General features: G+C 38.8%; 1 protein-coding gene across 1 annotated transcript; it reads right to left on the bottom strand.

Annotated features, from left to right (window-relative positions):
• Positions 1-3,421: 3,421 nt before the first annotated feature.
• LOC149207773 (protease Do-like 7) lies at positions 3,422-22,909 on the bottom strand. Its single transcript, XM_089398145.1, is given in 8 exon segments — positions 3,422-3,480; positions 3,719-3,783; positions 3,970-4,049; positions 11,853-11,932; positions 12,054-12,369; positions 13,627-15,382; positions 21,389-22,732; positions 22,905-22,909. Coding segments are annotated over 8 exon segments (3,705 nt in total).
• Between the last annotated feature and the right edge of the window lie 129 nt (positions 22,910-23,038).

Raw genomic sequence — 23,038 nt, 5'->3', positions numbered from 1 at the left:
TGGAAAAGTATGATGAAAAACATACAACAGCTGATGGGATTTGTTGGTTGGGAGGTAGGGGATGGTTCCAAAATCAAGATTCGATTGGACGCTATAAAAGGTTTTGTGGAAACCACTCATTATCTTACCCAATCTCTCAATTCCCACATAGTAAAGAGATTATCTTTGTTAAATAGATTTTCTTACATCATGAACTCTGTATTGAGTGACAATCATGGATTTGTGCTAGGGATATTTAGTTGCCTGGGGTGGATGTTTTTGAATGGGATGCATATATTGCTAATCTGGGAAGTGTAGGTATCTCACTTAATGACCACAAGGATTAAATGACATGGAGGGTTGCCTCAAAAAGGGGCACGAAATGGTAAAATACATAGTTACCAAGTTGGAATTTGAATTCCGATATCTTAAAGAATGGTGTATTTGTTAGTTTTTTTCTTTATTTATTTTTAAGTTTAAATAACTTTTATTAAATCTGAATAGTATAACAATATTACAAGTAAAATTCATCTAAAAAATTTACCATTCATCTTTTCTCTCTAAAACTTCTCTTTTTCAAAACTCAAATATAATATTTTTTAATTTAAAAATTTATTAGGTAAGAAATACACATTAATAAAACATATATTAAAAACTAGTTTATCTATAACTTCTGAGTACCATCTATAATTTTTCCATGTATAAAAACAAATAACCAATAAATCACTTTTTGACATTCTTTCTTTTCCTGGTTTCCAGAATGTTTCTAAGTTTCAAGGACTGAAAAACGGAGTTTTCTAATTTCATAAACTGATTTATCTATATTTTTTCTTATTATCTATAATTATTCAATAAATAAATAAAAAATCACCAATAAAACAATCAATCACTTTGAGGAATCCTCGTTTCTAAATTTCAACCATGTTTCAAAGTTTAGGAGTGAAAATAAAGTTTTCTAATTTCATTTTTACCTTCTTTCTTTCTATATATGCTCGCTTTTATCTATTTATGTTCAGATGGTAATAACTAATCTAAGTCATAAATTTTGTAATAGCATGATTTATTACATCAACTGATTAATCTTGTGTTAAGAAGGTGTTCTATGCCACTGAATCAACCAGCTAAATTAACTTCGTTATACTTCTGAATCAGCCAACTAAATTAACTCTGTTATACTTCGGATCGAATTATTCCGCACTCAGAACCAATTGGCGAATTCCCCTATTTTTTGCCCCAATACAAGCGAATTTGGTAATTATTGTAAAATATATATACAACGGAATACAAAGGATAGAGAAAGGGCACCAGTTTTCTTCATGGATTCAGATTATATGGCAAGGGATAATTCCTAATAAAATTAAATGTTTGAATTGGTTTATTATCGTGGGTACTATAGGGTAGATGGTACACAGGTCCGTGGATCTGTCTCTTATGCAATAGTAGTGCTGAGGAGATAATGTTCAGTTACTTTAACATTTCCCTTATGCGGAAGCTGTTTGGGAGGGAGTTATGGACACTTTTGGCATCTTTCGACTATAACATTTCTCATCATTGAGGTGTTGTTTTAGGAAGTGGTTCAAAACTCATGACAAATACAAATTTCTTCCATCATATCTCATTTGGTCCCTCTGGCATGGTAGGAATCCACTTATTTTTTAGAATAAATATCTGACAGTATGCGAGGATGTAATTAAAACTGCTGCATTCTTCAAGGAGTTTGGACTAGAAAAAAATGGTAGTAAACCCAAAATTATCATAAGAGACATTGGCAAAAATATTTTGTGGACTAATTCGATGGTGCAAGCTGTAGGAGGAAATGTGATTTCGGTACATACATAGCTACAAATCCTGGTAAATACTATCAGTTTTGGTGGGAAGGGGGTCAAGGCACAAATAGAAAAGCAGAGATTGTTGCACTATGTGGAGTATTGATTGCAGCGGAATGGTTGGGATTGGAGCACATACAGATCTATGGTGTTGCAAAACGAATCATAGACTGTGATGACCCCGGAGAATGTAAATATTGGAATTTTACGATGGTAAAAGACAGAATTGGAAGACTGTTTTAAAAACTTTAATCGTATTTTTTTTATTATTTGCGAATTAAAATATATATTAAAAAAAATATATACTTCTTGAAATGCTGGCAACTTCTGAAAGGAAGTTGGAAGAGGAAATCAGTTGTGAAAACTGCACAAAAACTACCTTCCCTAACTGGAAAGGCCTCCAGGGAAAAAGGGAAGGGAGAGACAAAATTTTGGGCTGTAAGGACAGGCAGAAAGAAAAAGATTGGTTAAGTCTGGTAAGGACCAGATAACCAGGCACAAGTTGCATGCATCTTGTTGAGGGCTGTGGGCCTGCAAGATAGCTCGGGGGGAGATCCCAGTCCTAGCGACGGATCTCATGGCTAGGTGGTCAAGAGTAAACAAAGGATACATGTGAACTTCTGTAGTGCATCTACAAACCCAGGCGGACCAGTTAAGTAGAAGCTTCTGGAGAAATTACTTTCAATAGTGAATATACTTCCATTATATTATTGTCAACTGAAAATTACGGTAGCCAAAATACAATATAATAGCAGTGAAGTTATTTGAAAATATACATTTCTTTTATCGTTATTATGCATGCTGTGATGCTATCTTCTTAAAACAAATATTACAAAGGTACCAATAAATGACTGATAAGAAGGGCCTAATTCTATTACAGTTATTGGTACTTCAAAACACAAAACATAGATCAATCATCACTGTATAGAATACTGAAGAGTTAATTTACACATATAAAGAAAACAAATAAGCAAGTTTTCGATGAAGATGAGTCTATTAACTTTAGCAGAGGGTAAGGTAGCGGGTCCCGAGCCGGGATTACCAGAACTGTGGTAGAAAAACTCATCGGAACTAATAACCTTAACGGCCACAGAGTGGATGTCCATTAAAAGAGTTCAGGAGCCCATACGAAATTTTATCATATATGGGAGTATGCACAAACTGTAGAGTGGATATAAATAACATAAACAAAAAATACATACCGCTAGACAGAGGTAACTGGTAGACAGCGAAGGGATGAGTAATCCTAAGGGGGAGGTTCGAGAAAGAAATGAACCAGACCCTAACTGCATCATTATTTAATAAAACATCGAAGTTCCAAACTGCATGTTTTCACCATAATTACAGTAGCAAAATGCAACAGCAGTACGGAAATCTACCATTCGAAACCAACTGTACATTTATTTTCAGTAATAAACATAACCCTTTCATCATAATTATTACATCTGAATAGTAAGGAACCCTAGTAGTTCGAAGAAGAACATTAAGTTGAAACAGAACAGAAAGCCTACGTTTTTCTTAAAGACAATGGCAGTTCCGCCGTAACATAGAACTATGAGAAAATATACGACTGTAATGATATTATAAACACATAAATTACTTTCAGAAAGTCGAGTTCACAAAGTATCAGAGCCAAGGCTCTCAAGAGTAAAGTTTAGTCTGCTATTAAACTTTCCTGAAGAACCCAAGAAATAAATTTACATATACAGAGTTAAGTAATCATTCCAGGGAGCTGCGAATCCAAAATAAACAATAACATTCATTGGAAAACAGAGAGGTTCCATAATTCTTGACCCGGTCCAAGCTAGTAGTCTTTACTACTCTATTTCTTAAATAATTACAACTGGATAAATGGTATATGAAACGCAGAAAGGAAATCGAGATAATTTAAACTACTAGGACTGCCAAGGCACCTCCGTTTTGAAAGGAACTGACTGTTTCCTCACAACCCAAACAGGGCAAGCCGAGACAACGAAGCCTGAGAGTATGAAAAACCATGAGTAGCCTCGGTGGAAAACCCCAATCCTGGGTAACTTTTGTCAAATTATGGAAATCTGAAAGCAAGTAAAAGAAAACGAGTATGCATAAATCTCGTAGCAACAACAGTCAAAAAGGGAAACCCCAAATACCCACACCCAAGAATCAATCGAGCATGAATGCCTACCTGATATGCAGCGAAGTAGGCTGGGTTGCCGAAGGCCTTTCGTCCTGCATATCGGAAAATTCCATGACTGTAGCGTCCACCTTCATACAACAAAGAAATATGAAAACCATTAACACATATAAATTCATCGGTGTGACCTGTAAGAAAAGAGTATTCATAATAGGAAAAACCGTGAAATTAACTGTGAGAGAATGCCATCACCTGCATAGGTAAATCCCGGGGAATGGTTGAATAACTCCTCTGTAGCGGATGGAACCTCAGTGGAGGAGTGAACGGGAGAAATCCCCTGTGCGCAGAGAGACAAGCCAAACCTGGGAGTGGCGCTAGGTCCAAATGAGCCGAGTAAAGACTCAAACAACTTAATATGAACCCTAAAACCCTTCGGAAAATCTCCACCCTCGGATCCAGATCAGTTGATCCACACCGTTGAATTGGAGTGGGAACCAAAGGCGCAGGGAATGAGGGTACGGGGCCCTGCCTGTTCACATGGCCGAGCAGAAAAGGCAGGCCAGTTGTACTGAAGAGTAATAAACAACTGTCCTTAAAATTTATTGCAGTTCAACAACTCAACGCCGGATTATGACTCCGGTCACCATGTAAACATTCCAGCGCATTTATCCGGTTGCCAAGTAACATATCCGATGCATACAAACAAAACCATAAATACAGACATTTGACTAGACTTTCGATGATCCGAATATTCCCTAACGATATTTGATGATCCGAGTAGACTGTTTGATGTGGCAGAGTGTGTGCGGATTAAAAGGGATATGGTAAAGTTTATGAAGGTAAAGATTAATAATATATATATATATATATATATAGATATATATATATATATATATATATATATATATATATATATATATATATATATATATATCTAGGGTAGGATCATGACAAATTGGTATCAGAGCAAGGTTACAATACTGTGACCTCTGGGACAACATGTAAAGAAGTTTAAACAAAAAAAAAACTGGAGGAAAAATAAACAAGCAATGTACAGTTAACCATCTTATTATATTTGTAAGAAAGACAACTAATATTGCTAACTCCTCTTCTGGTTCCATTTCTTAGGTTGAGACAAAAGAAAACAACAGCAAGACAATAGACAGTAACAGTAAGTATGCAAAGAGCTGGTAGTGCTCCGCACAGATCGAAAGCAGGTCAAGAACCTACAATAAATCCTAGGAATAACCCAGAGCTATGGGTACAGCTTGGCGAGGAGACACATAGCACGAACCTTGCAATATTAGAGACAGTCCAGGAACTGAAGAATGAGATGGCACGATTACGAGAGGATAATGAATGACTGATGTTGGATCAAGAAAGAATTTTAAAGAGTTTGTTTGACAGGCAGAACCCACCACTAGCTAATCCCAGCGCGGAACAACAGAGGATGTCAGAAGAACGAAACTATCAAACAGAGCCTGAAAAATCAGAAGAGGGGGAGGACCATCCTGACAATGCATCCGAACAACAGACTTCAAAACGTCAAAGAGTGGAACTACAAGGAGAATTTCGAAAAATTAAACCCCCACACTTTGATGGGGAACAATAGGAAGCGGCTGGAGCATTGCTAATTAACATGAACAAATATTTTCTGTTGTATGCATATGACCACAACCTGAAGGCATGACTGGCCATCTTTCAGTTACAAGGAAAAGCAACCCTGTGGTGGAAGTTAAGATCGTCAAGGGGGTAAGTGAACGGACCCTAACGTGGGAGAAGTTTCAGAAGTACTTCAAAGAAAGATATCTGACCGAGCGCTTTTATGATGAAAAGGCAAGGGAATTCCATGATTTACAGTTGGGACAACAGACTATGGACGAGTTTATCAACCGTTTCACCTCCCTACTTCGCTATGTGCCCTATATTAAAGAAGAAAAAGCCAAGGTGAAAAGATTTGTCAGTAGTTTACCCCTATACATACAAGAAAGGATTGAGTTTGAAAATCCTAGGACAATGGATGAAGCTATCGGTAAAGCCAGAATCTGCTACCAGCAGAATAAACAGAAAGGAGATGCTCCAAACAAAAGATGGAATGAAAAAAGAGGTAATAAAATAGTTGGGAACAGTAAAGGAATTCGTAGCAGTGCAGGTAAGGGAATTAGAAAAGGGCAGAACAGTAGAATTGTACAAAGAGGTTCATTCAGGTCCAAGCCAATCAGTGAATCCAGAGTGAGCAAACAGTCTGTCAGGCTGGAGGGCGAAGGAGTAGCCAGACCCCCAGTTCAATGCTTGGGTTGTGGAGGACCACACTACGTCAAAAATTGCCCGCAGTGGAAGGGAACTGATCAAATATCCCAGATCCATGAGGCATCGACCGTTGGCGATGTGGGACGTAGTCTGCCAAGGATTAACGCAGCCCTAGACGATCGTCAGGTGGAATACCAGCCGACCATGGTGGAGTTTGAAGGTAAAATTTCAGATCTTTCTATAGCTCTTCTAATTGATCCAGGAGCTACTTTAAGTTATATTAGCCAAAAGATAGTAGAACAATGTAAGCTACAACCTGAAAAATTCAAGAATTGAAATCTGGTACAGTTAGCTACGGGGGCCAAGCGACGAGTGTTGGAAAAAATTAATAACTGCCCTTTAACAATAGCGGGACAGCCAGTGGTGGCAGATTTGAATGTCCTCCCTCTTCGTTCATATGATGTTCTGGCTGGGATGGATTGGCTAGAAAAGCATTGGTCACTAGTAAACTGCAAGACGAAAACCATTTATTACAAAGATGAATTTGGAGAGAAGCAGGAAATGCAAGGGATTAAGCACCCAGTTCAGGTTCGACCAATCACTGCATCCCAACTAGCTAAATGTATCAGAAAAAGATGTCAAATTTATGCCATTCAGGTAGGCTATGCAAATTCAAATGATAAAACAACCATGCTGGATAACATTCCCGTAATACAAGAATTTGCGGATGTATTTCCAGAGGAGATACCTGGGCTGCCACCTAAAAGGGATATAGACTTTACCATCGAATTGACACCAGGGGCAGCACCAGTATCACGGGCACCTTATAGAATGAGCGTACCTGAGTTAACAGAATTAAAAATGCAACTACAAGAACTAGACAAAAATTATATTCGCCCCAGTGTATCTCCATGGGGAGCCCCAGTGTTATTTGTCAAGAAAAAAGACGAAACTCTTCGAATGTGTATAGATTATCGTCAGCTGAACAAGCTCACAATCAAAAATAAATATCCTTTACCTCGGATCGATGAACTTTTCGATCAAGTGAAGGGTGCAACAGTGTTCTCTAAGATCGATTTGCGATCAGGTTACCACCAGATTAGGATTAAGGAGGAAGATATCGCTAAAACAGCTTTCAGAACACGGTATGGGCACTACGAGTTTGTAGTGCTACCTTTCGAGTTGACCAATGCCCCCGCCACCTTTATGTGTTTAATGAACAGCGTGTTTCATCGATTTTTGGATAAATTCGTGCTGATATTCATCGATGAAATTCTGATATACTCTCGTTCTAAGGAGGAGCACGAGGAGCATCTCAGGTTAGTACTACAAACTCTCCGAGAACACCAGTTGTATGCTATGTTCAACAAGTGTGATTTCTTCAAAGAGGAAATACAGTATTTAGGCCATATAATCACAAAAGAGGGGATTGCAGTGGACCCTGAAAAGATAAGGTCCATAATGGAATGGCCCGTACCAAAGGATGTGGCAGACATTTGGTCTTTTATGGGATTAGCCGGTTATTATAGAAGATTCGTGGAAGGTTTTTCAAGGGTAGCATACCCTATCACCTCCTTATAGAAAAAAGGAAGGGCATTCAAATGGACTTCAGAGTGTCAGCAAAGCTTTGAGCAACTTAATCATTTGCTCACCACAACACCCATCTTGAGTATAGCTGATCCTAATAAGGATTACGTGGTATGTACTGATGCAAGTAAGGAGGGTGTGGGAGGTGTGTTGATGCAAGAAGGAAGAGTGATCGCTTACGAATCAAGAAAGCTAAAGGAGCATGAGCAGAAATATTCTGCCTACGATTTAGAATTAGCAGTCGTCATACACGCACTGAAAATGTGGCGGCATTATCTCATGGGGAGAAAATTTCTGTTGTTAACAGACCACCACAGTCTGACAAATTACTTCAGCCAGCCTACCTTAAATGCAAGGCAAGCACACTGGGCAGATTTTTTAAGCGGATTTGATTTTGATATTAAGCATTTGAAAGGGAAGGAAAACCGTGTAGCCGACGTGTTAAGTCGGAAGGTGCAATGTTTGTATGAAATTTCTTCCAGTAAATGGAAGAATCCCTTGAAAGAGATGATAAAAACAGCAGCAGATCAAGATGTTGAATACCAGCAAATAAAACAGCAGGTACAACAATTTTCCAGCAAAAAAATCAGCAAGGATATGAATTAGATGATGCTGTAATGCTGCATTATAGAAAGAGGTTGTATGTACCTAGTAAAAACAGTCTTAAAAATCTGATTTTGGATGAGTTTCACATCAGCCACTATGCGGGACATCCAGGGTACCAAAAAATGATCACCGCACTTCGAAAAGAATACCATTGGCCAGGAATGAAAAAGAATGTAGCTGAATATTTAGCATGGTGTTTGGAGTGTCAACAGATCAAAGCAGAGCATCTACACCCAGCGGGGTTATTACAACCTTTACCCATTCCGGAATGGAAATGGGAAACTATTTCTATGGATTTCATAACAGGGCTGCCTCGGACAAAGAAGAACAATGATTCTATTATGGTAGTGGTAGAGAAACTAAGTAAGGTAGCACACTTTATACCCATGCAATCCACCTACAGGGTTGTGCAAATTTCCCACATTTTTATGCAGAATGTGTTTAAACTGCATGGACTTCCGAAGACAATAATATCTGACCGTGATGTAAAATTCACGTCAACCTTTTGGAGAGCATTGTTTACAGAACTGGGAACACAGCTGAATTTCAGCACAGCTTATCATCCCCAGACCGATGGTCAAACAGAGCGAGTGAACCATGTGGTGGAGGACATGTTAAGAGCATGCGTAATGCAGAAACCAACACAGTGGGAGGAATATTTACATTTGGTTGAATTCGCATATAATAACGGGTATCACACGTCAATACAAATGAGCCCCTTTGAGGTCTTGTACGGGCGGAAATGTTGTACACCCTCAAGCTGGGGTGGACCTGAGGACAAATTAAGATTGGGGCCAGAAATGCTCAAAGAAATGGAGGACATGGTGAAAAGGGTACGTACTAATTTAAAGGCTGCTCAGGATAGACAAAAGAGCTTTGCTGATCGGAAAAGAAGGTTCAAAGAATACCAGGTCGGTGACCATGTTTATGTGAGGATCCAAGCCAGAAAGAGTACCCTGCAATGGAGCGGTTGTGCCAAGTTTGCACCCCGTTATTTTGGACCTTTCCAGGTCTTGGCAAGAGTTGGGCCGGTAGCTTACCAACTCGCCCTGCCAAGCCACATTAGAATCCACAATGTCTTCCTTGTTTCTATACTAAAAAAATACATTTATGACCCTAAACATGTGATCAAATGGCAGAACATACGGGTAAGAAATAAATCTGATTGATCTAATTAAAAATTTATTTCAGAAAGAAAATGACTGGAAATGTTGTTGATTGTAGGTCGAACTGGAAGGCGAGGTTCTGGTCGAGCCGCTGAGCATCCTCGACTGGAGAGAAGTACAACTGTGGAAGCGAGCTATTACCCAAGTTAAAGTGTAGTGGCAGCACTATGGGCGTGATGAGGCCACTTGGGAAGATGAAGAGCTCATAAAAAAGGCTTACCCGGAACTGTTTGTGAAAATCAGACATCGGGACGATGTCCAATCTTAGGAGGGGGAGATGTGATGACCCCGGAGAATGTAAATATTGGAATTTTACTGTGGTAAAAGACAGAATTGGAAGACTGTTTTAAAAACTTTAATCATATTTTTTTTATTTGTGAATTAAAATATATATTAAAAATATATACTTCTTGAAATGCTGGCAACTTCTGAAAGGAAGTTGGAAGAGGAAATCAGTTGTGAAAACTGCACAAAAACTACCTTCCCTAACTGGAAAGGCCTCCAGGGAAAAAGGGAAGGGAGAGGCAAAATTCTGGGCTGTAAGGACAGGCAGAAAGAAAAAGATTGGTTAAGTCTGGTAAGGACCAGATAACCAGGCACAAGTTGCATGCATCTTGTTGAGGGTTGTGGGCCTGCAAGATAGCTCGGGGGGAGATCCCAGTCCTGGCGACGGATCTCATGGTTGGGTGGTCAAGAGTAAACAAAGGATACAGGTGAACTTCTGTAGCGCATCTACAAACCCAGGCGGACCAGGTAAGTAGAAGCTTCTGGAGAAATTATTTTCAATAGTGAATATACTTCCATGATATTATTGTCAACTGAAAATTACAGTAGCCAAAATACAGTAGAATAGCAGTGAAGTTATTTGAAAATATACATTTCTTTTATCGTTATTATGCATGTTGTGATGCTATCTGCTTAAAACAAATATTACAGAGGTACCAATAAATGACTGATAAGAAGGGCCTAATTCTGTTACAGTTATTGGTACTTCAAAACACAAAACAGAGATCAATCATCACTGTATAGAATACTGAAGAGTTAATTTACACATATAAAGAAAACAAATAAGCAAGTTTTCGATGAAGATGAGTCTGTTAACTTTAGCAGAGGGTAAGGTAGCGGGTCCCGAGCCGGGATTACCAGAACTGTGGTAGAAAAACTCATCAGAACTAATAACCTTAACGGCCACAGAGTGGATGTCCATTAAAAGAGTTCGGGAGCCCATACGAAATTTTATCATATATGGGAGTATGCACAAACTGTAGAGCGGATATATATATATATATATATATATATATATATATATATATATATATATATATATATATATATATATAACATAAACAAAAAATACATACCGCTAGACAGAGGTAACTAGTAGACAGCGAAGGGATGAGTAATCCTAAGGGGGAGGTTCAAGAAAGCAATGAACCAGACCCTAACTGTATCATTATTTAATAAAACATCGAAGTTGCAAACTGCATGTTTTCACCATAATTACAGTAGAAAAATGCGACAACAGTATGGAAATCTACCATTCGAAACCAACTGTACATTTATTTTCAGTAATAAACATAACCCTTTCATCATAATTATTACATCTCAATAGTAAGGAACCCTAGCAGTTCGAAGAAGAACATTAAGTCGAAACAGAACAGAAAGCCTACGTTTTTCTTAAAGACAATGGCAGTTCCGCCGTAACATGGAACTATGAGAACATATATACGACTGTAATGATATTATAAACACATAAATTACTTTCAGAAAGTCGAGTTCACAAAGTACCGGAGCCAAGGCTCTCAAGAGTAAAGTTTAGTCTCCTATTAAACTTTCCTGAAGAACCCAAGAAATAAATTTACATATACAGAGTTAAGTAATCATTCCAGGGAGCTGCGAATCCGAAATAAACAATAACATTCATTGGAAAACAGAGAGGTTCCATAATCCTCGACCCGGTCCAAGCTAGTAGTCTTTACTACTCTATTTCTTAAATAATTACAACTGGATAAATGGTATATGAAATGCAGAAAGGAAATCGAGATAATTTAAACTAATAGGACTGCCAAGGCACCTCCCGTTTGAAAGGAACTGACTGTTTCCTCACAACCCAAATAGGGCAAGCCGAGACAACGAAGCCTGAGAGTATGAAAAACCATGAGTAGCCTCGGAGGCAAACCCCAATCCTGGGTAACTTCTATCAAATTATGGAAATCTGAAAGCAAGTAAAAGAAAACGAGTATGTATAAATCTCGTAGAAACAACATTCAAAAAGGGAAACCCAAAATACCCACACCCAGGAATCAATCGAACATGAATTCCTACCTGATATGCAGCGAAGTAGGCCGGGTTTCCGAAGGCCTGTCGTCCTGCATATCGGAAAATTCTATGACTGTAGTGTCCACCTTCATACAACAAAGAAATAGGAAAACCATTAACACATATAAATTCATCGGTGTGACCTGTAAGAAAAGAGTATTCATAATAGGAAAAACCGTGAAATTAACTGTGAGAGAATTCCATCACCTGCATAGGTAAATCCCGGGGAACGGTTGAATAACCCCTGTGTAGCGGATGGAATCTCGGTGGAGGAGTGAATGGCAGAAATCCCCTGTGCGCAGAGAGACAAGCCAAACCTGGGAGCGGCGCCAGGTCCAAATGAGCCGAACGAAGACTCAAACAACTTAATATGAACTCTAAAACCCTCCGGCAAACCTCCACCCTCGGATCCAGATCGGTTGATCCACACCGTTGAATTGGAGCGGGAACCAAAGGCGCGGGGAATGAGGGTACGGGGCCCTGCCCGTTCACATGGCCGAGCAGAAAAGGCAGGCCAGTTGTACTGAAGAGTAATAAACAACTGTCCTTAAAATTTATTGCAGTTCAACAACTCAACGCCGGATTATGACTCCGGTCACCATGTAAAAATTCCAGCGCATTTATCCGGTTGCCAAGTAACATATCTGATGCATACAAACAAAACCATAAATACAGACATTTGACTAGATTTTCGATGATCCGAATATTCCCTAACGATATTGGATGATCCGAGTAGACTGTTTGATGTGGCAGAGTGTGTGCGGATTAAAAGGGATATTTAATATCCAAAAGAAGAATAGAAAAGCACTCGATAAATTAGTTGCGACAAATGAGGGGTAAAAGAGCTAAGAGGCAAAATGCTGGGTATTATTTGGAAATGCAAGGAACATAAATTATTGTAAAGAATCAATATTTTTTTTGGTTTCTTTTTGGTATTGGAATATGGCTCGTAAATCTTAGATGATGGAAATCTAGAAAATAGAAGATATGGAAATACTGTTGTAAGGAAAATAAGATAAAAAATGGTTTTTTTGTTATTTTTGCAAGACAGACTGGAAAACCACGTCAAGTGTACTATCTGTTTTATATACATAATACAGAAGCATTAAAAAAAACAAAGCAGTGATTAGAGTTGCAATCTAAGAAATATTTATTTTCATTAATAATAAAAGAATATATTCATTAAAGTTTTCCAAACAAAGTCAACTGTTTTCAGATTTTCAGTCTATAACAATTAGTATCTTTCTACTATCATCTATCTTATATCTGAGACAAAAATATATTCATAATCCTCACCTCTAGTTATACAAAATCATATAAAGCCATCAAAATCATATCATTAAAAAACCATCAAAAATTATAAAAAATATTTCCTCTATGGAGTTGATATATCTGCATATATAGCTAAGTCATACTCAGCTAGATCTTAGTCGATGCCCCTTTTTAAAAGAAGGTCTGTTACTGGTTCTGTTTTGTTCTTTATATATGAGTGAATGTAATGCGCTGCCAATTATTTATCAAAATTTTAATACACCACATCTAGTTGAAAAAAAATTATGGCTCTATTCTGTTCTTTATATATTGGTGAATGTAATGGGCTGACAATTATCTATAAAAAAATTAATACACCTCATCCAGTTGAAAAATATAGGAAAGACTGAAAAGAGTAAAATCAGTGACCCAGTTCATAATGCTCTTAGCATCTCCATGTATGAAAATTTGGTTATTCTATTTGGTCCATGAGATGCTTTAAAAGCTCATGCTCTTAGCTCTTAGAGACCGATTTAATGGTTGTTCGAGTCCATGTTGCTGTTTCTTTGTCAAATTTAAGTTCCCACGTCGGCCAGTAATGGAAGTCTTGCTTCAAAGAAAAAACAAGGCGTTCTCCATCTAAATTAAATATCTTAACACGAAAAAAGTCACCGTGTTCCAACTCTTTTATTACATTTACAAAGGTCTGCAAATCAGGCGTAGGTTTATCATTTACTTGAACAATCCAATGCTCAGTATGATCTGTATATCTATCAGCGGGGCATCCCAAATCATATCCCGACAGGTATACACCATTACCTTCAGGAGGCCAAAATCCCAACGAGCGGACAGCTGAGTTTGTCTCCTGTACAGTATAGCTGCACCAACTTACAATGTGTGTGATTTGGAGCCCACTTCTTACATCTGTGCCCACAAGAACTTCAATCTCCTTGCCCTGCTGGAAAATTTTATGTCTTAGATCACCTTGCTCATCCTTGCTCTCTTCAACCAGCTGGCAAGCATTCTCAACATCCCGATAATTACTAACCCGGTTCCCATCTATGGCCAACAGCATGTCACCAGCCTCCAGCGTACCTGCTGCTCGTGATCCGACAAAACAACACCTGACTTGCAACACCTGCTGTGTCAGAGGATCTTTGTTTGCTAAATCACTAATCCATTTGTCACTTAACCCAAAGTTGCGCGCCTTTGAAAGTAAGGTTGTACAAAGTTCAACCTCTAAAATGTGGAAAATGGGCATAGAGATTTTCATTCCGTTAACAAGCAAAGATAAACCTGCAGATCCATGAATAATGCTCTCTAAAATCTGGCTGACAGCATAAATTGGAATTCCACTCACAACCGGATTATTATATATGTTGGGACTGTAGAAGACAGCGCATAATGCCCGAAGCCTTCCATGATCGTCGACTAATACACCAGCAAATAAATTCCCTAAATGTGCCTCTAATTCGATCACATCCATGTTCATTGCTCTATAACGGGGAATATCAGTTGCAGCAATATTCAATGAAACTTGTGGGCTTGTGACAATGGACTTGCAGGATGCAAGTTCTAAGCTCTTTCTCAAACCAACAAGATGCACAACATCACCTTTAAGCAAAGCAGGTTCAGGAAGAAGAACAGCTGCATGTACAGCTACAGCACTAGATGGACCTAGTGCGACAGGATCATATGCCACTAATGCATAATTGTGTACAGGGTGCAAAAAAATAACCTGTCCAGGGATTTCCGCTTGGTATGCAGCAAATGATAACATCACATCTGCCACAGATGTGGGAACTGTATTCCTGTCAATCGCAACTATTCCTATGGTTTTAGAATGATAGACCACCACCTCGGTTTGAGGAAGAGGTTTATTCCGCACACAATCAAGCACTGATAATGGTGGTATATCGACATCAACCATGACAAGGCTTGGTTTTATGGCTTCCTCTAAAGATGTGGTTTGAATTTCCAGAGTTGTACTCGGCTCATCTTGATCGTTCAGCTGTCTCCTCTTCCCCTTGCTTCTATCAATACTAATAGAGTCTGAAACAAAAAAATGGAACTGTGGCATATCATCCTCACTGCTTACATTGCTAACAATACTTTTCAATCCCGGACTGGTAATGACTTTTGTTGAATTCACTTCCGTTCCGCCAACTTGTTCATCTGCTGAAAATGGGATTTGCAAGATTGTAGGCGTCCTCTTCCACAATCCACTCTCATCATTTCGAGTGTATAGTTGAGGTTCTCTGTACCAATGATGCCTGTCAATAGTGTTGGAATTTTATGATAAATTCCATAACAGACAGACAAAAATTGCTCTATTTTTGCACTCTGTTTTTGCACAGAAAAACAGAAAATCGCTTGCTGGAAATGGTGTTTCAGCAACACAGTTTTTTTTTAGTTGTTGTAACTTGTGTTGCAGCAACGCTGTTCGTGGTGTTGCAGCAACGTAAATTTTTTTTGACGTCAAGTGTTTTTTGAGTTACGGTGTAACAACAACAGGAAAAACTAACTTGTGTTTATTAAAAATAAACTAATTGTTACAAATTTGTCTTCGTCATACTGAGGGAATTTCACAACTTCTATTACAAAACATATTCACCAAGGAACGCTTCTGTTCCACACAAATAAGCATCTGTTAAACAAATTTCATTCAAATATTTGCACTGCTGTGCATTTTTCCCTTTCTGCTCTCTGCTGCGCTGTTGCATCTACTCCTGCTATGCACTACTATGCGTTTCACTATCTGGCAAGTATTATCTTCACGCTGTTGTGTGCTATCCTCTGCTCTCTATCAATATGCTGCTAACCTCAAAACAGAACTGCTGTGTGGTATTTATATGCTAAAACATATCTGATTTAAACAGTAAAATATTAGAGAATATCTTCTAATGCCTATCACCAAATTTAATGCAGCAAGGCGGTGATGCTTCTATAAAAAAACAAGTCGGCTGTCTGCAGGGGAATTCAATTGAAACTTTAATGCATATTAATTTGCAAAAATATTGGGCTTGACTTTAAGGCATCGAACAGGTTGGAGTATTTACTGCAAATCCAGTTGTTCATTGTTGTAGTTGGAATTAAATTCCAACACTCCCCCTTAATTTCAACTGCTGCATACCCATACATTTCCTGAAATGATCAAAACCTTTCTTTGCTAATGGTTTTGTCAAGATGTCAGCAAGCTGATCCTCTGTTATGCAGTGCTGCAAAACAATCTCACCATTGTTAACCAATTAACGTATGAAGTGAAATTTGGTGTCTATGTGCTTTGTTCTTTTATGAAAAACATAGTTTTTAGACAATGCTATTGCTGAGCTATTGTCACAGTAAATGGTTGTGCCCTTTTCTTGTTCATGACACAAATCTTTGAGAACTCTTCGCAGCCATAGCTTGGCATGTTGCTGCTGTTGCTGCCACATACTCTGCCTCTGCTGTTGACAAAGCCACAACTGGTTGCTTCTTGGAAGCCCATGAGATGGATCCAGATCCCATATGAAACACATATCCCGATGTGCTTTTCCTATCATCAACACTTCCAGCCCAATCACTGTCAGTGTAACCTGTCAACATGAAACTTTTAGAAGAGGAGTATAAAATACCAAACCCCTTCGTTCCATTCACATACCTTAGAATCCTCTTGGCTTCCTGCCAATGAGTCTCTTTCGGTCTTTCCATAAATCTGGAGATTAAACTCACAGCGTGCATAATGTCCGGCCTAGTTGCAGTCAAGTACATAAGGCTGCCAACTATGCTCCTGTACAGTTTTGGATCAAAATATTTGTTGTTGTCTTCTTTGGTTAATTTCAGCCCCACTACTGTTGGAGTCATAGCAGCCTTGTTGTTCTGCATGTCAAATCTCTTCAACACAACCTCTACATATTTATCTTTAGAAATGAAAACACCATTTTCACTTTGGTCTACTTCAATTCCAAGAAAATATCTTAAGAAGCCCAAGTCAGTCATTTCAAATTCACTCTTCATGACTGCTTTAAAATTGGCAATGAGAGAAGCATCATTGCTAGTAAAAATTAGATCATCTACATATAAACCAACAATAATAATCTTACCGTCATTCTGTTTTATGTAGAGTGTGGGTTCACCATCACACTTATCAAACCCATTCTCAATCAGATAAGCATCAATTCTACTGTACCATGCTCTTGGAGCTTGCTTCAGCCCATAAAGAGCCTTCTTCAGTTTACAAACTTTATGCTCTTGGCCTTCAACTTCATAGCCTGGAGGTTGATCAACATAAACCTCTTCTTTTAACACTCCATTCAGGAATGCAGATTTAACATCAATCTGATAAATCTTCCATTTGTGTTGTGCTGCAATAGACAAAATTGTTCTCACTGTTTCCATCCTTGCTACAGGTGCAAAGGTTTCATCATAGTCTTTGCCTTGCTGCTGCTTGTAGCCTTTCACAACAAGCCTTGCGTTGTGCCTGTCAATCTTACCTTCAGCGTTGATTTTGGTCTTATGGACCCACTTAACTCTAATGGCATCCTTGCCTTCAGGGAGGTCCACTAACTCCCATGTTTTACTCTTCTCAATTGCACCAATTTCTTCATTCATTGCTTCAATCCATTTATCTTCATTTACAACATCTTCAAAATGGATTGGGTCATCAATATGACAATACAAAGCGAATAATGAATTCAGACCGGTAATGTTACTTACCTCTCCTTGTTCATAAATCTCATTCAGACTTCTGAATCTTGGTCTTCTTGGTGTGCTTGGAGTTCCATCCGAACTTGAGGGTATATCTGATCCCTGTGGTGTTTCAGCAACAGCTGTTTGTGGTGTAACAGCAACTGTTCTTCCTTGACTTCTCAAGGCTATTCGAATTCCAGCTTGTGGTGTGGTTTGTTGTACTTGTTGTGGTGGAGGAGGAGCCACCAAGGAAGGATTATTTCCTGCTGTCCTTTCCTCTTGTTCTTCATGAGACACAATTACTGTTTTTTCCAAGCTTCCATCCCAAGCTTCATCTTCAATGAACTGCACATCTCTGGTTACTATTAATTTCTTGGTGGATGGATTATAGAGTTTGTATGCTTTTGACTCATCACAATAGCCAATAAAGACACACTTCTCCCCCTTACTATCAAGCTTTTGCCTTAGCTGATCCGGTACATGTGCATATGCAACACAACTGAATACTCTCATGTGAGTGACAGTTTGTTTTTGACCACTCCATGCCTCTTCTCGTATTCTGTTCATGACAACTTTAGTTGGGCATCTATTCAAGATGTAAACTGCGCAAGTAACAGCTTCTGCCCAATACTCATGCGGCAAGTGTTTTGCCTTCAACATACTTCTGACCATGTCAATAATGGTCCTATTCTTTCTTTCAGCAACACCATTTTGCTGAGGTGTATACCTTGCGGTAAACTGCTTTTGTATGCCATTCTCTCTGCAAAAACGCAGAGAGTCTTGGGAGATGTACTCTCCTCCTCTATCTGTTCTGAGCACTTTGATATAATGCCCACTCTGCTTTTCAACAAGAGTTTTGAAGTGGCGGAATTAATCAAACACTTCACTCTTCTGTTTCAGCATATACACCCATGTCTTTCTGGTCTAATCATCAATGAAGGTTAAAACGTATTTATTTCTGGCAAATGATGGTATTTGCATCGGTCCGCACACATCAGAGTGAACAATTTCCAAGGGTGCTTTTTCCCTTATACTCTTTCATGCTGGAAAGCTTTCTTTGTGTTGCTTGCCCAAGATGCAGCCTTCACAAAGGTTGTCCGGTTTCTCAATCAACGACAATCCATTTACCATTCCCTTTCTGTGCAGCAGATTGAGGCCTCCGAAATTGAGATGTCCAAATCTCAAATGTCACAACCAATTCACATCTTTCACTTGTTCCTGAAAGACTTCTTGTGTTACAGCCGTAATAGTTCTTCCTTCCTTCAAATATGCCCTGAGTTTGAGAGGAAACATTCTATTGCTGGTCATCTGCACCTGTGCAATGATCTTCTTACTTGGAGGTATGTCCCTGATAGTACACAAATCATCTTTGAAGAACACGTTGTAACCTTTGTTTATGAGCTGTCCAATGCTCAAAATATTACATTTCAGACCAGGTACATAGTATACCTCTAGCACAATCATCTGTTCTCCATTTTTTGCTCGAATATTGACTCTGCCCTTACCCTTGACAATTATCTTATCATCAGTCCCTATTGTTACCTCAGATTTCACATTTTCATCCAGATTGGTAAATATTGCAATATTTCCAGTCATGTGATTACTACAACCTGAGTCTAAGAACCAAAAATCTTCTTGTTTGTCTTGTGCTATGTTACATGTTAACAACACGTTCTTTGGGTTCTTATCTTCTTCATTTGCAAAATTAGCATTCTGCCTATTATTCATGTCATTTTGTCTTTTCTTGCATTCATTTGCGTAGTGCCCAAATTTTTTACAATAATGACATTGGACTTGGGATTTTTCATACCTTTGTCCAAAAGCTTTCTATTTGCTCAAACGTTCAGCTTGGTTCTGATTGCAGCTCCTTCCGCTTGTGCTAGCAGGGTAATTTCTGCCTCTGTTTTGGCTTCTTCCACGACCTCTGTTATTTGCTCTACCTCTACCTATTCTTTGGCCAAAAGACATCTGAGTCTTGAATGCTTGCTCAAAAGAGGAATTTGTTCCTCTACTCAGTCTGTGTTCATGAGACAAAAGAGAAGCACTCAGCTCATCTACCGTGAACTGTGAGAGATCTTTTGTTTCTTCTATTTCTACCACAATAGATTCAAACCATGAGGGTAAACATCTCAAGATTTTCTCTACAATCCTTCTATCTTCAAGAATCTCACCATGAGATCTTATCTGGGTTATCAAGCCAATAACCTGAGTGAAGAATGAATCTATTATATCAGATTCCTTCATGCTAAGATTTTCAAAGTCTCTCCTCAACATCTGCAACTTTGCAGTCTTCACCTTCTCCATGCCTTGATAGGTAGTTTTGAGAATATTCCATGCCTCCTTAGATTTTGTTGCTACTGCAATCCGCGGAAAAACACTTTCATGTACTGATTGGAAGAGGAAAAAGAGGGCTTTGGCATCCTTCTTTCTGTCACCCTTCAACTGGTCTCTTTTTGCTACTGTCAAAGCAGCCAGTGTTGTTGCATCTGCAGGTTCAGCATAGCCAGTTTCAACCAGCTCCCATATTCCTTGAGAAGAAAATAATGTTTTCATTGTTATGGACCAATAACTATAATTTTTCCCATTAAATTGTGGCAGTTGGGGATTTGTCAAACCTGTTCCAGCATCTGCCATCTTAACCTGTATTGGTAAAGAAAAGATACTGACTGTATTTTGAAAACAAGCAAAAAACTTTCTCTGCTAGAAAAATTTGCTCAACAAACTTCTTACAGCTCCTACAGTGAAAAGATATCTCTGTTTTTGAATCACTGAGTGCCTAGACCAGCTCTGCTACCATATTGGAATTTTCTGATAAATTCCATAACAAACAGACAAAAATTGCTCTGTTTTTCACTCTATTTTTGCACAGAAAAACAGAAAATCGCTTGCCGGAAACGGTGTTTCAGCAACACAGTTATTTTCAGTTGCTGTAACTTGTGTTGCAACAACGCTGTTCGTGGTGTTGCAGCAACGTAAATTTTTTTTGCCGTCAAGTATTTTTTGAGTTACGGTGTAACAACAACAGGAAAAATTAACTTGCGTTTATTAAAAATAAACTAATTGTTACAGATTTGTCTTCCTCATACTGAGGGAATTTCACAACTTCTATTACAAAACAGATTCACCAAGGAACGCTTCTGTTCCACGCAAATAAACATCTATTAAACAAATTTCATTCAAATATCTGCACTGCTGTGCATTTTTCCCTTTCTGCTCTTTGCTACGCTGTTGCATCTACTCCTGCTGTGTAGTGCTGTGCGTTTCACTATCTGGAAAGTATTATCTTCAGGCTGCTGCGTGCTCTCCTCTGCTCTCTATCAATTTGACGCTAACCTCAAAACAGAACTGCTGTGTGGTATTTATATGCTAAAACATATCTGATTTAAACAGTAAAATATTACAGAATATCTTCTAATGCCTATCACCGAATTTAATGCAGCAAGGCGGTGATGCTTCTATCAAAAAACAAGTCGGATGTCTGCAGGGGAATTCAATTGAAACCTTAATGCATATTAATGTGAAAAAATATTGGGCTTAACTTTAAGGCATCGAACAGGCTGGAGTATTTACTGCAAATCCAGTTGTTCATTGTTGCAGTTGGAATTAAATTCCAACAAATAGTTACAAGGACAACCATCGTTCGATGATGATCTCGATGTTTCACAAATTCTAGAGGAACCCGTGATCCTCGATGTAATTCTGACAGAATAGATATAAATTCTTCGACCCTTGTAGTTTCCTTCCCTGCAAATTTTTTAATGATAGCACGAGAAGGAACACCTGCGCTTGACAACATGTACCCTAGTTGTGCAACATACCCTAGACCATAGTTGAAGGAGAAATTCCTAGCCTTTTGGTAGGATAAAGGATGAATTATGCCATCACTTAGTTCCAAAAATTTGTTTGGAGTTATAGAGTGTAAGTCCTGGACCTCCAAAGTAATCTTTATAGGAACACCACCCCTCTTAAAATGTAAATTTATCGGCTTTCCAACATTATCATCGAGAATTGTCTCCAACTTCAAGAAATGAGTGACAGTCTCATCATTCACACTGACAAGTAAATCGCCCGGCTCTAAATGATTGTCAACAGAATCCCCTGGCACCACAGAATCTATAACCAGAATTCTCGTCTCTTCGGTAAAAACCTTTCTCACTAATTCTTTAGTCTCGCCTTGAAGCCCTAACCTACGTGCCTCATCGAATCCTTTGTGAAGAAGAGTCATCTGGAGTGTCCCTCGAGGTATATGGACTGCATGCCATCGAGTGTCTGACTCATCCTTGCACCTCTGTAAAATTTGCAAAGCCCTTACCACTCGATCTAATGGAAGATAATATGCAGAACAACCCTCTTGTCTACCACCCGCATTTAATCCAACTGCTTGTGCCTCGCAATTTATTACTCGCGACCTGCTTGAGCCTCCTTTTTTCCCTGAAGCTACCTGCATATAAAATGTATTGAAGTCATTGTAGTTAATCGGCGAGTAAACAGGGGCCGGTCGATCCAGTCAGGCTAGGGTTCCTGCAGAAATCGAAAGCTTGTCACCACTGTCATTACCCACCACCCGGATCTCCAATCCAGTAGTTGCAGCTTCTGGTGCAAGAGGGATTTCCTCAATCTCCATAAACCGAACTGCTGTGGGATCAAAACGGAAAAATCCAAAATCATCAACAGGGTCACGATACAGAGGATAAACCAGAATCTCCTCGTTATTGAGAAACGTAGCCTCGGCCACAACAGGTTCAAGACAGATGACATGGCGGTTCGTGAGCATGAGCCCGAGTTGCTTATCTACAACGAAACTGGTAGCTTTAAAGACATCGGCGCTCTCAGTATCGAAATCACGAGTGGCAGTGACTGTTAACACCACCACGCCCTTAAAAACTTTGCTTAACGCCTTGCCCCATTTCTCTGTCGTTGCAACACTCTGCGTGTCTTCTCCAACAACATCCATTGTCAAGAATTTTCTTGAGATTTAAGTCCACATACGACTCTAAGACACGTAATTGCGTACTGTATGGTTCCTTCACCGACAGATTCTCTAGTGATGTGAACAAAGAATGCGTGAATGTCTTCGGGGTGACACCTAGGGTTATATATACAATTAACTTTGTGAATTATAATGAAAGTGGCTTCAACGCCATTAGCGTTTTTAAATTTCTTGTTTAAGAGGAAGATAATGTTGGATTGAGCCCTCTTTGGGAAAAATATTAAGTAAATTTAATTATGTATTCAGATTTAATATAAATTTTAATTATTAATGACTTAATTGT

The sequence above is a fragment of the Pinus tabuliformis genome, chromosome 1_2 (assembly GCF_031772625.1).
Source record: "Pinus tabuliformis cultivar Carrire ecotype Pingquan chromosome 1_2, CPIR1, whole genome shotgun sequence".
Taxonomy (NCBI): Eukaryota; Viridiplantae; Streptophyta; class Pinopsida; order Pinales; family Pinaceae; genus Pinus; species Pinus tabuliformis.
Note: the sequence above shows the minus strand (reverse complement) of the source record. Positions and strands in the feature narration are given on the sequence as shown.